This window comes from Eptatretus burgeri, chromosome 12 (assembly GCF_056783735.1).
Source record: "Eptatretus burgeri isolate ZD-2024b chromosome 12, Ebu_testis_v1, whole genome shotgun sequence".
In the NCBI taxonomy this organism is placed as follows: Eukaryota; Metazoa; Chordata; class Myxini; order Myxiniformes; family Myxinidae; genus Eptatretus; species Eptatretus burgeri.
This window is the reverse complement of record NC_140972.1, coordinates 72,008,310-72,024,552: the sequence shown is the minus strand read 5'-3', so window position 1 is coordinate 72,024,552 and position 16,243 is coordinate 72,008,310. Positions and strand designations below refer to the sequence as shown.

At 42.8% G+C, this 16,243-nt stretch overlaps 1 protein-coding gene across 12 annotated transcripts in view; it reads left to right on the top strand.

Moving 5' to 3' along the window:
* Window positions 1–16,243, top strand: part of RHOBTB2 (Rho related BTB domain containing 2) — a 63,953-nt gene that overhangs the window by 41,360 nt on the left and 6,350 nt on the right. For 11 of the 12 annotated variants that reach the window (XM_085848487.1, XM_085848488.1, XM_085848495.1 and 8 more), the window contains 4 exons: window positions 1,577–1,995; window positions 6,020–6,138; window positions 6,321–6,480; window positions 13,006–13,124. In XM_085848487.1, the coding sequence (XP_085704613.1) occupies window positions 1,577–1,995; window positions 6,020–6,138; window positions 6,321–6,480; window positions 13,006–13,124 (817 nt within the window). The remainder of the gene's footprint in view (window positions 1–1,576; window positions 1,996–6,019; window positions 6,139–6,320; window positions 6,481–13,005; window positions 13,125–16,243) is intronic. The other variant, XR_015049900.1, reaches the window with a different exon arrangement.

The window sequence follows — 16,243 nt, the reverse complement described above, 5'->3', positions numbered from 1 at the left end:
TGCGCAGGAAGTTGCCATTTACAGTACCGAACCATTGCCATTTGTTTGCAGGCCACACACACACACAAAGTGGTGGAATTTATTATTTTTATCTCCACCCCAACCAAAACCTTTCTCATTGTGCACAGATGTTGTAGATCAAGCGCCGATTAACCCAAATCATGTCGTTGAATGTTGAGCGAGGTATGCTGACTGCCGTGAGATTTAAGGAACTGACGTTTCAACATTAACTCTTCTTCCCATGGTGGTTAGCATACCCTCTGTTGACTTCATCCATCTCCCACCCCTTTCCTGTCCGCCGAAGCAGACCGACACCAGTCTTCATGAAAACTCGTTTTCCATGCTACCTTTTTTTATTATTTAGATTTTTAAATCTCGATAGATCGATCTCGAGTCTCACGAAATTTTAACCTTTAGCTTCACTGTATCTCATCAAAAAAAGACATTGGGGAAAGTAATTGTTCAATAAATGTCTTCCTCGTAAGCGATGTAGTATTCATCTTTTTTATTGTAGTATCGGTTATATTACGAACATCGTGTTCCCATTTTAAATAGATTTATCAGCACACGGCCTGGCGCCGTTCCAGTCATGGACATTGTGCGTAACATTGACTTTGCCGCCAAATTTGTTGGCGTTTGTTTGTTTGCGTCTCGGCTGGGTTCGACTTGCGGTTGACCTCTGATCCATGTCTTGCTGCCAGTTTCGTTTTCTCTGCATGTTGAAAACTCGTGACAAAGCTTCTTAACAACAAGCTTTGTTTTTTCCAAATTTTTCTGATTATTTCCAGATGTTGAATCTATTTTGTATTTGTTTAACTGTGATGTGATATTCCTGAAATTAAAATGGGGGTGAATATATAAACCTCTGTCCACCTTAGGTGGTGGAGGTAATAATTAAATTTAAACTTGATTATAATTTAAATTATTTCTTTATTTGTTTGTTTATTTTCATTTCAAATCTCATGTCCATGTCAATTGTGACAGGTTGTATGGTCTTGGCCAATTTTTCTTGATCTCCAAATGTTTTTTTTTTTTCTAATGTGATAGAGGGCTTGCAAATGTTTGGCTCGGAGAGAGGGTATCATTGCCAATACCCATGAGCATGCTAATTGTGGCTTAAGTAGTCCCTTGAGCTGATACCATGACACCAGGTCTTGACAGCTGAGAAAGCTTTATTTCAAGAATGGAGATTTTCATGTTTAAATGTATTTTTTGGATGGACTTGAGCGGTGTGGGATCTTTGTGGTCCAATGTGGGATTGTAGGTTTCAATAAAATTGGCCAATGTTTATGCACATCATCATTGAGGAATATTGAATACAACGAATTATAATTTGCACTTGCATAAAAATAAAAGGTGAATATATTACAGGTGTCTCATTCGCACCCACCGCGATGAAGCATCCCATGGCTTGGCATTCAGTGCACAAGTTGGCGGTATCATTTTCTGGTCACATGACAGTATAATTGGATCGAGTTAAATTGCAACTGCAAAGAGTTGAAAAGCGAGTTGCTGGCATTTGAACTGTTTATTTCAGCAGTGGAAGGCTTATTTGTGAATTTCTTCCTCTTTACAGGCCCATGATGGTGGTAACGATGGACCCTGCCCTCGTTCAGCCAGCTCCGTTTCTTTCTGTCCTTCATTACCTTTATACTGGCCGTCTTGGGCCTGACACAGGCTCTGGAGATGATCTTTCAAGTTCTCTGAATGGCAGTATTGAAGGAGGCTCGTGTGAAGGAATGCCTGCAGATCCTCATGGCATCGGCGTTGGTCTTGCTCTTCCACTGTCGACCATGTCGTTTTCACCACCGCGGGTGGGCGATGCGCTGCTGCCAATCGCGACCATTGCTGAGCTCTTGGAGGTGTTTGATCTACGTATGATGGTTGCCAACCTACTGAGCAATGAAGGATTCATGAACCAGGAGATCACGAGGGCATTTCATTTGCGCAGAGCAAACCGCATTCATGAATGCCTTGCCAAAGGCACATTTGCAGGTACTGGTGGACATTATGGATTAAAAAATAGCATCTTGCAAATATTCTCCCATAAAATGACAAAGCTCTTTCTTTTCACTTATTTATTTTCCTTTGGCATGGGGGAGTCGGTCAGAGTTGAAGGTATTAAATGTTATATATATATATATATATATATATATATATATATATATATATATATATATATATATATATATATATATATATATATATTGTTGCAGTTCTGGAAACCGCATCCCTCCAACACCAATGGCAGCCAACATACAGTGGTTCCCAGACAGTTATTTCATTAATGTACGTTTAGATAGTCCCTTCTTGTCCAGTGGGTCAAACGGGACAGTGCATTGTGTAAATCCCATAGCTAGGTTTGATTAAATCTCTGAACTCATTCCTATTCTTTCTTTTTCGCTGTGCTTGAGGTAAATCCGAGCAATGGGTCCTCGTGAAAGCTGGCAGGCATTGCCCTCAGACACTCACCTGTAAAAACCTCGGAAAACCAACACCAGATGCCCACGCTGCACGGAACACGTGCTGTCCAGCGGTAATTTCCACCCAAGGGCAGCAGTGGAAGCCAACACTAAATGCTAGCACGTGCAGCGCTACGATCACCCCCCCCCCTGCCCCACTGTTCAGGTGACAAAAAACATAACCAACACAACTGCATCGCTGCAGGAATGCCATGCGGAGGAAATAGAAGGAACAACCCACCAAATGCTAACAAATTACAGTCCGCACGTGGCACTCTTTTCAACCCATTTCTGAGTCTAATAATTACGTCTTTCTACCTTTTCAATCCAAATCTCCATTTAATAATTCCATCTATTCTCTTCTTCAATCCAAATCTCCGTCTAATTAATTATATCCAATCTTTTCCCTCAATTCCGCACAGAGAGCAGGGCACGAATGACAGATTGGAACTGGCGCCGAGCACACCACCACTTTTGATGTATGACCGCATGCTTAATGGCGGCAGAGCCACTTTCAGTCCCGGGATAATTTATTATCGTACCAGAGCAGGGCACAAATAACCTACATCTTGTTCGGGTCTGCAAGGGTTTACCATAGCATCTTACCGTCGTTCTTCGCTGATCACAGCGGCCGCACGTGTCTCCCATGGACGGCGAGCGTCGTCTCTCCTCTCCGCCCAGCGGGGCTGCAGCCAGGCAGAGGCATGCTGTATGGCTCAGGCCGCATGGCTTAGACAACCAGCACATTGACCGGTGCTGAACGCCCATCGCCGTTGATGGCCCGGGAGTTTGGTGCAGGGCAATTCGTGTCACGATGCTCAGAGCGAGATGATTCCACAGCTTGGAACCATCTGGCTGGAAGTACAGTGAGACCGCTTCTGGTCATGGCGGCCGGCCCGTGTGCTGGCCGGGGCCCAACCAGAGCGCCAGATTTGAGTGACGACACATCGCTTCAGGTCGTCACCCCCGCCCACACCACAGGATCTATAAAAGGACGTGTCGCGGGGCTGTGCGTCTCCGTCATGGTCTTTTCCTGCTCAGCGTTCCTTGTCTATGGGCCCCACCTTCCTTCGTCATGAACTCGCCTGCTGACTTCCCCTTCTTCACCGCCTTACCGCTAACTCCCCCCATCCAACCACTGCTCCAGACTCCACCTTCCTCCACCCACTGGCCTCTGACTCCGCCCAAAGTCTTTCCTTCATGCCTGTCGGCCGTGCCCATTCTCTGGATTGATGCTTAGCTGCTAGAAGTACCACAGCGGGAGACGATGCAACAGCTGTCAGGGAGGTATCGTCCGGCGGAGCATCCCCCCAAAACGTATTAGTGACAAGGTATTGAGAGACCGTTAGCCTCATCTCCTCTTTCGCGCGTGTGTGTGTGTGTGTGTGTGTGTGTGTGTGTGTGTGTGTGTGTGTGTGTGTGTGTGTGTGTGTGTGTGTGTGTGTGTGTGTGTGTGTGTGTGTGTGTGTGTGTTCTGGCTCCTGTCCTCACTTGAGTTAAGATTGTACAAGAATTGTATCGGGATAACTCTGCTCTGTGTCTGCTTTTGTAAGTTGCTTGTTTGTTGCCGCACCTTTCACATTTCTTCCTATCCCTGTTCACACACAACAACAAAATCTATTCATTGTACCACATACCTTTGCCCGCCTGCCTGTTAATAAATCCTTTGTAGAAATGTTCCCAGCTAGTTTTTGTCTTTTCTTTCATTGATCCAGCATGGTCCGTATCCTTACCTAGCCGGGACCTTATTCCCAACGATCCGTTCGTTTTCGCCGGTACGTCCTTGGCAGTGTCGCTCGGCTGCATCTGATCCGCTAAAGTGATCCGGTTCGGGCAAGGCGTACCGAGGGCATGTCCCCCGGTAATTAGGTCACGTGATTAATTAGGTAACCCGGTTAACCCATAGAAGGAGGACCCTAGGTCACATGGTTGAGTTATTGGCATTTACGGTCAGTTAGCGACCCCCCCCCTCCCCGTGTCATGGAATTATCCGTGTGCGACGGCCTGCAATTCCGGGGAGTCTGGTGGGAACCCGACATAGCTCCCCCCCCCCCCCCCGATGGTCTCACCCGAACCCAGCTTGGGATCCTGAGTTCAATCCCACTCGGCTGTTGAATTTATACCAGGTGGGGTTAATTCTGCCTGTCATCCTTCCGAGGTCGGAAAAAATGTGTGCCAGCTTGATGGTATCCTGTGTCGGAGTGGCGACCCATCCAGGATTATATCCACTAGCCAAGGGGACTGCTTAGGCAGCACCAACGCTCTGCACAGAGAGAGTATGGTACCAATGGATGGATGTATTTTATTTTGATTCTTCCATGAAAATTGTCTTTATTTGTGGACTGTGTTTTCCCTTTGTTTCATGCACAGACTTTATTTCATCTCAAACTTATTGCAGAAATGTCTTGCATAAAATATTTCCACTGCAATACTGACGCCACAAATATCATGCCCATTACCACAATCACCAGGCTGTAATACCAACTGTTTGTTCACTTGGACTGCTCTTCGATTTTGCACTTTTCCAGTGTCATCACTCGTTTCTGGTCCTCGGTTTACATCTTCAATTTGAGAATCACCACCTCCTTCACACCTCTAGCCTCCCTAAAGTGCCTCTTGCTTCTGTCTGGAAGATTTCTAGTGGGTGTACTGTATTTTTATTTCATTTCATCCCTCTCCCTCCCAAACCCCATTCAATATTTCAAAGTTTGGATTTAATAATTCAGAGGTGACAAACGAAAACGATATGGAATTCAAACTTAGCAAATGATGTGCACTATTATTCTGCTCGATCCTCTGACCGCAGCTCACAACTTTTCTCAACGCCCTAGTTTGTTCACACTGTTCTTGATGTCCAATTCAATTTCGTCGATTTTCCACTCGAGCCTTGACCTCCGATGATCTTGGTGTTCAGTTCAATTTCGTCGATTTTCCACTCGAGCCTCGACTTCAGGTGTATTTGGATGGGCGAGGAAGAGGTGGGAGTTCTTGGGAGCAAGAAGCACTGCTCCTGCTGCATGCCTGAAATCTTAAACGTTTTATTTTATTGGAGAAAGAAGGCTTGCCATGAAAAATATCTTGGGGTGCAGGGGGAAATGGGCTGTAAATAATGAGGAAAATAAAACGTTTTCAAAAGATCTGTTGAATAGAGAGAGAAAAAAAAGAATTGCTAATCTTTAAAATGTGTTCTCGAGAAGTAGGTCCCAATGGTCGAGTCAGAAGGTGAACTATTCCCAGTTTGATAGACAGCAAGGAATGAAAATCAAGTGCTGAGATTTTTCAGAAGAGAAAGAAGGATGAGGATACCTGCAACCTGCTAAGTCTCCAAATTGCAATCAATTAGGGATTCGACTTGTGATTCACGTGACGTCGTCATCGGTGTGCATTGCACAGTGATAGACCCATGTCAGAGGCCATTTCAAATGAGGTACAACCCTATAATTGTGACATTTGTCAGTTAAGTTCTCTATGTAGGTTTATCCATTTACTCGTGACCTGTGTACCAAGGATTGTGTCGTTAAAACTTTGATCTATCTATTTATTTTTGAACTTTCCAGATGTGATCTTTCGATTGGATGATGGTTTGGTGTCTGCCCATCGTCCTCTCCTCATTGCCAGCTGTGATTGGATGGCAGCATTGTTTGGTGGCTCTTTTGTGGAAAGCTACAACCGTGAGGTCAGATTCTATCCTCTCTTCTTTGTGCCAAGGCTGTCATTTGATAGCTGCATTTAGGTACCGTATCAAGCAAGTGGTATTTCTCCGATAAAAATAATTTTGGTCAGAAGCACTCGGTTACTGTCACGGTATGGGTGGGGAACAAAATTTAATGATTATCTCTTCTTCTTATTTTTTTTTAGGTTACTTTTCCTGGGACCACGCAGGCCTGCATGCAGATAGTCCTGGAATTCCTCTACACCAATCGGAATTCTTCTACACCAAACAGCCTCCAAGTTAATGTTGTTGATCTCATTGCATTGGCCAATCGATTGTGCCTCCCACAGCTAGTTGCTCATACAGGTAAGATGTGTATCCCAGGTTAGGTTTTCTAACGGTGCTAGGAAATTGCAGAACATGTTTGTGTTCCAAGTCGACATCGTGCAAATGAAGAGTTCAATCCCTTACTGTTGCATTTTTCTTTTCGTTTTGCTTGTCCTACACAATAAGGTTTTCTTGTTTTCTAAAATATTACACCTTACATGTGGTGTGCGTTACTTTTGTGGTGTTGAAGGCTCATGTGTCAATGTGACAGTTTAGTAGTTAATTAACATGGGCACAGCAAGGGAAGTTGGGGGGCGAGGGGGGGGGCGTTATAAACATGGACCATTCATAATGATAGAAACAAAATGCAAAAAAATATATATATATTTTGCTTGTCTTTATGTATTTTTTTATTTATTCACTACAAGTTTAAAAAACAAAAACAAACCAGAAAGGCATTTGGAGCACATACAGTGCCGAAAGAAAGTCTACAACCCCTTTCAAGATTTTAACCTTTTGTTGCTTTGTAGCCTGGCATTAAATTTCATTAAATCAAACTTTTCTCACCTTTATTACACATCATAGCCCACAACTTCCAAATAAAAAATAAATTATACAAATTTCAGAAAATTGATTAAAATACAAAACTAGAATATCTTGGTTGGATAAGTGTCCACCCCCCTTATAATAGCAATTATAAATTAGCTCAGGTGTAACCAATCACCTTCAAAAGCACACACCAAGTTAATTGGCCTCCACCCGTGTTAAATTGTAGTGATTCTGATTATTTCAGAATAAAATCAGCTGTTCCTGTTGGTTTCCTTCACTGGGTAGTGCATTTCACAGCAAAGACTCAACCATGAGCCCCAAAGAGCTTTCAAAAGACCCCCAGGATAAAGTTGTGGAAAGGCACAGATCAGGGGATGGGTATAAAAATATTTCAGAGGCCTTGTTTATTCCTTGAAGCACAGTCAAGACGATCATAAAGAAGTGGAAGGTGTATGATATCACCAAGTCCCTGCCTGGATCAGGCCATCCCTCCAAACTGGATGACCAAGCAAGGAGGAGGCTGATCAGAGAGGCCACCAAGAGGCCAATGACATCTTTGAAAGAGTTATAAACCTTTATGGGAAAGACTGGTCACTGTGTGCTTGTGACAACAACATCCCAGGCAATCCACAAGTTTGACCTGTACAGTAGGGTGTCAGGAAGGAAGCCATTACTCAAAAAAGCCCACCTTCAGTCCTGTTTGACATATGCAAAAAAAACCACTGCAGATATTTTGAAGCCATGTGGCAAAAAGTTTTGTGGTCTGACGAAACCAAGATGGAACTTTTTGGACTAAATGCAAAACGTTACGCTTGGTACAAACCCAGCACAGCATATCACCCAAATAACACCATCCCCACTGTGAAGCATGGTGGTGGCAGCATCATGCTATGGGGATGTTTCTCATCAGCAGGGACTGGGTCACTTGTCAGGATGAAAGGGAAAATGGATGAAGCAAAATACAGAAAAATCCTCGAGGAAAACCTGCTGTCCTCTGCAAGAAAGCTGAAGCTCGGACGGAAGATAACCTTTCAGCACGACATCAACCTGAAGCATACAGTCAAAGCAATACTGGAGATGTCACACATCCAACCTGTTAACCAAGCTTCGTTGGAATCCATCCATAACGTTTTGAGATATCCTTCTCACAGACACACATACGGGTGGAAACGTAACCTCTGTCAACCTTCTGTGTTGGAGGTAAACATATCATCGTACTAACTTGGCCAAATTTTTGGAAAACTTTCTGAAAATCTATCTTCTTCTTTTGGATGCAGCACATGGCTGTGTGTGGCATCATTGGTTGAGAGCATGGCTGTGCTGCTGATGTAACACACTGTTGGTTCGGACAGGAATTTGTAATTTGCTCAGGGTGCTGGCGATGGTTCACCGACTCTTCACAAAAGACACAGTGGGATCTCTAATGTCCACCAACTCATGCCGGCAGATGTGATGCCCAGTTTAACGTCCATCCGAGTGACACCATGCACGTTGATGAATCACCCAGCATGTGAAACACCGGGATGACAGTTTATAGCTTGATTCAGAGACTAGTGTGTGTACCTCTAGGCCATCCTGCCAGCCCTTTGAAAATAAATAAATAATAACTAGAACTGCCACTTTATAACTGCTGGCAGTGATGACCGGGTACCCAGTCCGTCCGCCTTTGATACAACATGGGACTTTCTGCAGATGACAGTCGCAAAGTTTCGCATTCATCGGGAAAGTGGTTCCAGAAAAAACATTATTGAAGAGTGATGCAGAGGCCTGCTTCGATATGGCATGGGACTGAAGAGCTGCGAACCGGGCAGCACAAAGCGTTCAATTTCCTTATTACTGGCGAACAGATTCAAATAATTAAATAATTCCTGCTGCCAAACTGCGTGACCGATCAGGTTGAAATTTTAAACGTTTGTTTCGCATGTCGGCTAAATTACAAATTTGAAGTTTCGTATATATAGAAGCAGTGGTTCCAGAGTAAACATTAATTAATATTTATCCTTCAATCCAAGATGGCGGCCAAACCGTGTGACTTATGACGTCATAATTTTCATGACATGTGCAAACACGAACGTAGACGAGAAGCGCAAATTTTTGCTTTGCTAGGTTAAGCAGTTCCAGAGAAAACATTATTTAATATTTTTCTTAAAACCAACATGGCTGCCAAACCCTGGGCCCGATCGCGTTGAAATTTCAAACCCTCATTCCGCATGAGCGTTCCACCATTAACTTGATGTTTCACATTTATTGATGCAGTAGTTCCAGAGTAAACATTAATTAATATTTTTCCTTCAATCCAATATGGCTGCCAAACGTTGCATCGTACCTTAAAAGGGGGTAGGAACTTTTTATTCGTCATGGAGAGGCGGTCATAGTGGTCGAGTTTCGCCTGGATCTGTTCAGCCGTTTCAGAGAAAAAGACGTTTGAAGATATTGTTTTTCAATCCAAGATGGCTGACGAACCATGTGACCTAAGACATCAGAAATTTATATTCTGCTTCCAACTGGGTATTGGAACACGTTTGTGAAGTTTCGTGTTAATCGGTAAAGGTGCGTTTTTCTATCCAAGATGGCCGCCAAACCATGTGACGTGTGACGTCATAATTTTTACCATGCGTGCATACTGCCCTCTCGATGATAATTACAAATTTTCGATTTGTTTGGTTAAGCGGTTCCAGAGAAAACATTATTTAATATTTTTCTTAAATCCAAGATGGCGGCCAAACCATGTGACCTATCACTTCGAAATTAACAAATTTGCATCGCATACATGTCACAAATATAGTTCTGAAATCTCGCCATCATTGGACCAGCGCTTCTGGAGAAGAAGATGTTTGAAGGTTTTAGGGTTTTTTCAAGATGGCCACCAAACCATGTGACGTATCAACAACAAATTAACAAACTTGAGAAAGGACCTCATGGGGAATATATGTGTGAAGTTTCGTCTTAATCTGTCTTGCCCTTCTGGAGAAGAAGATTTTTAAAATTTATTCATTTTCAATCCAAGATGGCTGCCGAACCTTGTGACCGAGGATATCATAAATTTAAATTCTGCTTTCCATCATCGACCCGAACAAGTATGTGAAGTTTCGTGTAAATCGGATAAGGTCTATTTTTCTATCCAAGATGGCCGCCAAACCATGTGACTTCTGAGGTAAAAATTTTTTACCATGTATGCAGACTTGAGGGAGGAAGGCACTTGCAAATTTTTGCTTCGATGGTTTATGAAATTCCAGAGAAAACATTATTTAATATTTTTCTTAAAACCAACATGGCTGCCAAACCCTGGGCCCGATTGCGTTGAAATTTCAAACCCTCATTCCGCATGAGCGTTCCACCATAAACTTGATGTTTCACATTTATTGATGCAGTAGTTCCAGAGTAAACATTAATTAATATTTTTCCTTCAATCCAATATGGCTGCCAAACGTTGCATCGTACCTCAAAAGGGGGGGTGGGAACTTTTTATTCGTCATGGAGAGGTGGTCATAGTGGTCGAGTTTCGCCTGGATCTGTTCAGCCGTTTCAGAGAAAAAGACGTTTGAAGATATTGTTTTTCAATCCAAGATGGCTGACGAACCATGTGACCTATGACATCAGAAATTTATATTCTGCTTCCAACTGGGTATTGGAACACGTTTGTGAAGTTTCGTGTTAATCGGTAAAGGTGCGTTTTTCTATACAAGATGGCCGCCAAACCATGTGACGTGTGACGTCATAATTTTTACCATGCGTGCATACTGCCCTCTCGATGATAATTACAAATTTTCGATTCGTTTGGTTAGGCGGTTCCAGAGAAAACATTATTTAATATTTTTCTTAAATCCAAGATGGCGGCCAAACCATGTGACCTATCACTTCGAAATTAACAAATTTGCATCGCATACATGTCACGAATATAGTTCTGAAATCTCGCCTTCATTGGACCAGCACTTCTGGAGATGTTTGAAGGTTTTAGGGTTTTTTCAAGATGGCCGCCAAACCATGTGACGTATCAACAACAAATTAACAAACTTGAGAAAGGACCTCATGGGGAATATATGTGTGAAGTTTCGTCTTAATCTGTCTTGCCCTTCTGGAGAAGAAGATTTTAAAAATTTATTCATTTTCAATCCAAGATGGCTGCCGAACCTTGTGACCGAGGATATCATAAATTTAAATTCTGCTTTCCATCATCGACCCGAACAAGTATGTGAAGTTTCGTGTAAATCGGATAAGGTCTATTTTTCTATCCAAGATGGCCGCCAAACCATGTGACTTCTGAGGTAAAAATTTTTTACCATGTATGCAGACTTGAGGGAGGAAGGCACTTGCAAATTTTTGCTTCGATGGCTTATGAAATTCCAGAGAAAACATTATTTAATATTTTTCTTAAATCCAACATGGCGGCCAAACCATGTGACCTATCACTTCGAAATTAACAAACTTGCATCGCATACATGTCACGAATATAGTTATGAAATCTCGCCTTCATTGGACCAGCGCTTCTGGAGAAGAAGATGTTTGAAGGTTTTAGGGTTTTTTCAAGATGGCCGCCAAACCATGTGACCAAACCATGTGACCAAACCATGTGACATGTGACAAACAACAAATTAACAAACTTGAAAGAGGACCTCAGGGGGAATGTACCTGTAAAGTTTCGCCTTAATCTGCCTAGCCCTTCTGGAGAAGAAGATTTTTTTTAAAAAACACTAAAAAACAAGATGGCGGCCGAATTACGTCATCGATGACGTCAAAAAAAACATTTTTGACGATGAATTTTGGTGTAGATGACGTTCAGAATTTTTCAGATTTTTCCTATATGGCGTTCTACTTGACGAATTTTCACCGGTATATCGCTTCACCTATGACGTCACGAAAAAATCACACGTGTTCCCCATAGGGAGCTTAGTAAAATGTATCAAACGAAAAATTTTTCCATTGCACGGTTTCCGAGATACAGATGTCCAAAGTTTATCGCTTTTTTCAAGATGGCGACCGTACCACGTGACCAATGATGTCATAATTATAACGTCATTGTGCTATCAAAAAAGATACACACTATGGTGAAAATTTCCAGTCGATCGGACTTAGTGTTCCAGAGAAAATGATTTTTAAAGCGAAAAAGGGTGCAAAATGCCGGCGGAAAAATAATAATAATAATGCGTAATAATAAACAGAAGAAAAACAATAGGGTACCCTGTACTCACAGGGTACCCTAATAATAATAAAAAAAGACGTGGGGTTGAAAGTCTGGAATGTTTCTCCCTACTCCTTTAAAAAAAGAAATTAAGAAAACTAACCCTCCTTCCACTTTTCCTTTGTAAAATTGCAAATGGCCCTTGATAAGACCATTCGTCAAATATACAACTTGAATGAGACTGTTTTCGGTTGGAAAAAAGGATGTTGGTTGAATGGGACAGAAATGGACGTTTGTTGATTGGGAATGTTAGTCATCGGGCCATGTCCCATGACCGTTCAAGTAGCCATAGACCAAAAAATTGGTGATAGATGCAATTTTGAACTAAAATAATCTTGTCCTTTAATTTCTTAGTTTAGGCTCTTGAAGGTGAGTGTTGGAACTTTTAGGCTTAAAAAAATGTTTGTTTGTTTTTTTAAACAATTTGCGATAATTTTATTTATTAGCCCATTTACTGTTTCATTCTGTTATTATGGTTCAGTGACCTGATATGTCCCCATGGGTGCACTTTAAGCCCATTAAACCAGATCAGTACTTCACATAATTTCAGTACCAGTATGATTTCAAAGTATTAGTTGTTTGCAATGTGTGGGCACGCCATTGTGCCTGCTGGAATTGATGTGGAGATTAGGAAGGCTGTATTGATTCCATAAATATATATTTTTTATAATTACAAGGACAAAATGCAAGATGGCCAAATAAAAAATTTCCAGCCAATGTATCAGCTTTGATTTTGCAAATTTCTGATTTTGAAATGGGTCTTGTTAATTAGTGTTTAGTTATGGTGTGTGCCTGATTCCACCATATACTGACTCTCCTGTGGGTCCAATGTACAGAGTATTATGCAGTGCAGCACCTGATGGAGCACCCCTTGAGTGGCATTGACATCGATGAAGAGGTGGTGATGCTTCTTGAGCAGGCGCAGGTGAGCCAGACAAACGACACACAGACAAAGGTGTGATGTATTATGGTTATCACCATAACTTTGCTCCTTCCTTTGTGTTTACCATTACTGAATGTGAGACCTCTTGTTTATCTGTCAGTTTAACATTCCCAAGTTAGCATAATGCTTGCTAATGGCCTGTGACCTGGTTTGGTGTGTTCACAAGATTGTTGCATTTCTTATTGAATTGGTCAGAGTTTGACTTCAAAGCCATATTGGGTTTTAGTTGTGGCCTTTTGAGTTTGTTTATTTATTTATTTATTTTTGCACACTTTATTGGAAACAAAAGGCTTTCCTTGTGTGCATGTTGGACAGGCATTTGGGACACTCACCTCTGAGCTGCTAGGCTTGGTTTGAATCTCGGCCCAGCTATAATCTGTCAACCTGTTTCACAGCACAGCACGTTTCACCCCAAAGTGTCTGTCGTCCCTCGGACGGACATTAAACTGGGCATCCCATCTGCCAGCATTAGTTGGTGGACGTAAAATATCCCATCGTGTCTTTCACGAAGAGTAGGTGAGCTATCGCCAGTACCCTGAAGAAATTCAAAATTCCTGCTCTGACCTACAGTGGCACTGCATCAACGGGACAGGTGTGCCCCCAGCAAATGATGCTACCTGCCCAACTCGTCATACCTTGACCCGAATAAGGTATGGCAGCTGCCGACCGGACAGAGTTCCACTTCTTTCAGCAAAAAAACTAGAACCTGCAGTTGCAGTGGGCTATGGAACGAAAACATTGGACACTGGAGGATTGGAAAAACATCCTTGTAAAACATGGAAAAACACATTGGGCCCCTTGATAAAAGTGGAGCAATATTTGAATGCCACAGGATATCTGAACATCATTGCCAATCAGGTGCATCCCTTCATGATAGTGAATTCAGCTTACTGCAGTGGCCTGCCCAGTCACCAGATCTTAATCCAAATGAGCTTCTGTGGGATGAGATGGAATGAGCTTTTCGGAGTAGAGATTCACCACCAGCCAACTTGACACAACTGTGGGAAGCATTGGAGTCAATATGGGCCAACGTCCCTGTGGAACGCTTTCAACACCTTGTGGAGTCCATACCCTGGAGAATTGAGGCTGTTCTGAGGACAAAACGGGCTGCAAATTGATATTAAGGTGTGTGTGTGTGTGTGTGTGTGTGTGTGTGTGTGTGTGTGTGTGTGTGTGTGTGTGTGTGTGTGTGTGTGTGTGTGTGTGTGTGTGTGTGTGTGTGTGTGTGTGTGTGTGTGTGTGTGTGTGTCAGTCACACATGAAAACATTCCGAGAAGGTGTGCCATTACGCAAAACTAGCTAGCTCTTGCCAAGCCAGCCATTCCTTAACATTTCGAATGGAGTGCTTGCTTGAGTGCTCTCTAAGAAACTTGGTAACTGAACACCCCAGATTCATTACATCTATACCATGACTTCTTTTGATGAATTTGTCCCTCGGGGGGGGGGGGGGCATATTTCGACATAACACACGGCAACTTCGAGGTGACGAAGCAAGTTCGAGGTTGGTAGGAATGGAAAGCGAGTTTTATTTTCATAATTTATTTTTCCCCAAATGTGGTTTCAAAACGCTTTATTCACTGTCATTTACTCAAATATGGCATCAGATGTAATTAAGACGTTAGAACGATCGGTAAGTTTAACGGGGTCACGTGACTTCTCAAATGTGCGAATCGCAAATTTGAAAAAAAAACAAAAAAATTCGAAGCAGTACAAACAACCTGTACGTCGATTTAAAGGTAATGTTACTGCTCATCTCACGACATAACTCTTAACAGTGAAAGAAGTTTGTAGAAAAAAGGTTACCACCTTAGCCGACTAACTTACCTGAATTCCTTTTGGTTGGACTGATCTTTTTCTGGGTCTTTACCAATGACCTCTCCACTTCCTTGGATAAGCTTCCTTACAATTCTGTGGATGATCCCACCTTGTGCAGAGCAGCACAACACATTTCTGAGACATGAGCTGTTGTTGCATCCATCTCTGCTGATATGGGGGGGGGGGGTGGGGGAGTGATGTTTGTCAGCTCGTTGAACAGGAAAACTCCTTCCCATTGTATTTCCCTGCAGGTGATAAAGTCCCAGACTGTCTGTTATTAGCATATCTCAAAAGGTAGCTGAGTGCCAAAGTCCTGAAGGCAGGTTGGTGGATTCTGCTTTCTCCCACGCTGTGTCCTGTCATACCCATGCCACCTGCCAAGGTCACACTTTGTTCCACAGATGAGAGGATAGGATGGAGGTGAATGTTCAGCTTAATTGGGAAAAGGAACCGACTCCTTGTGTCTTTTGTCTTGTGCCTCTCCCTACAGTCTTTCAAGAGTGGTGCCAATCATTTGTGCATGCTTTCACCCCTACCCACCCCTGTTCTCTGATACTTATTGTGTGAGGGCTGTCTCCCTGGTCTGCTTTCATCGTCGTCGTCTTTCGTATGCCGCACATGGCTTTGGGTAACATCATTGGCTGAGGGTGTGGCTATTGCCACTGATGCAATGCCCTCTAGGTTAGGGCAGGAATTTGTAATTGTATCAGAGTTCCGGCGATGGCTAGACTTCTCTTCGCGAAGGACACCGTGGGATGTTTAATGTCCACCAACTCATGCTGGCAGATGGGACGCCCAGTTTAAGGACAGCACACATTGATGAATCACCTTGCTTGCAAGGCCCCCACGATGGTAGTTTGTAGCTGGGTTGACATTCAGGCCACACAGCTCAGAGGTGTGTGCATACTTCTTGGCCATCCTGCAAGCTCTGTTCTGCTTTGATCCTCTCTGAACCTGTAGCGATTGTCATTTAACTCCTCCATGAGCCGAGATTTCTGTAACGGTGTCGCATGTTGATCCAAGTATCCAGACACCACCTGAATTTAATGGAGTTGTTGGAAAAGGTACATGCTGCAAATTTTATTTTGTTGTGTAGAGGGGCAGCAAGTTCATGTGTATGGTACTATTACCTCCCTTGCTATTTACTCTGGGTTCTATTCCCAACCCAACTATAAACTATTGGACCGGTTCTTCATGCAATGTTGCACCAATTGAATGCACCATCCCTCATGTGGCTGTTAATCTGAGTATCCCTTGTGCTCGTATTATCTCATCTCCATTGTAGATCTAACAGTATCCCATGGCATATTTTGCAA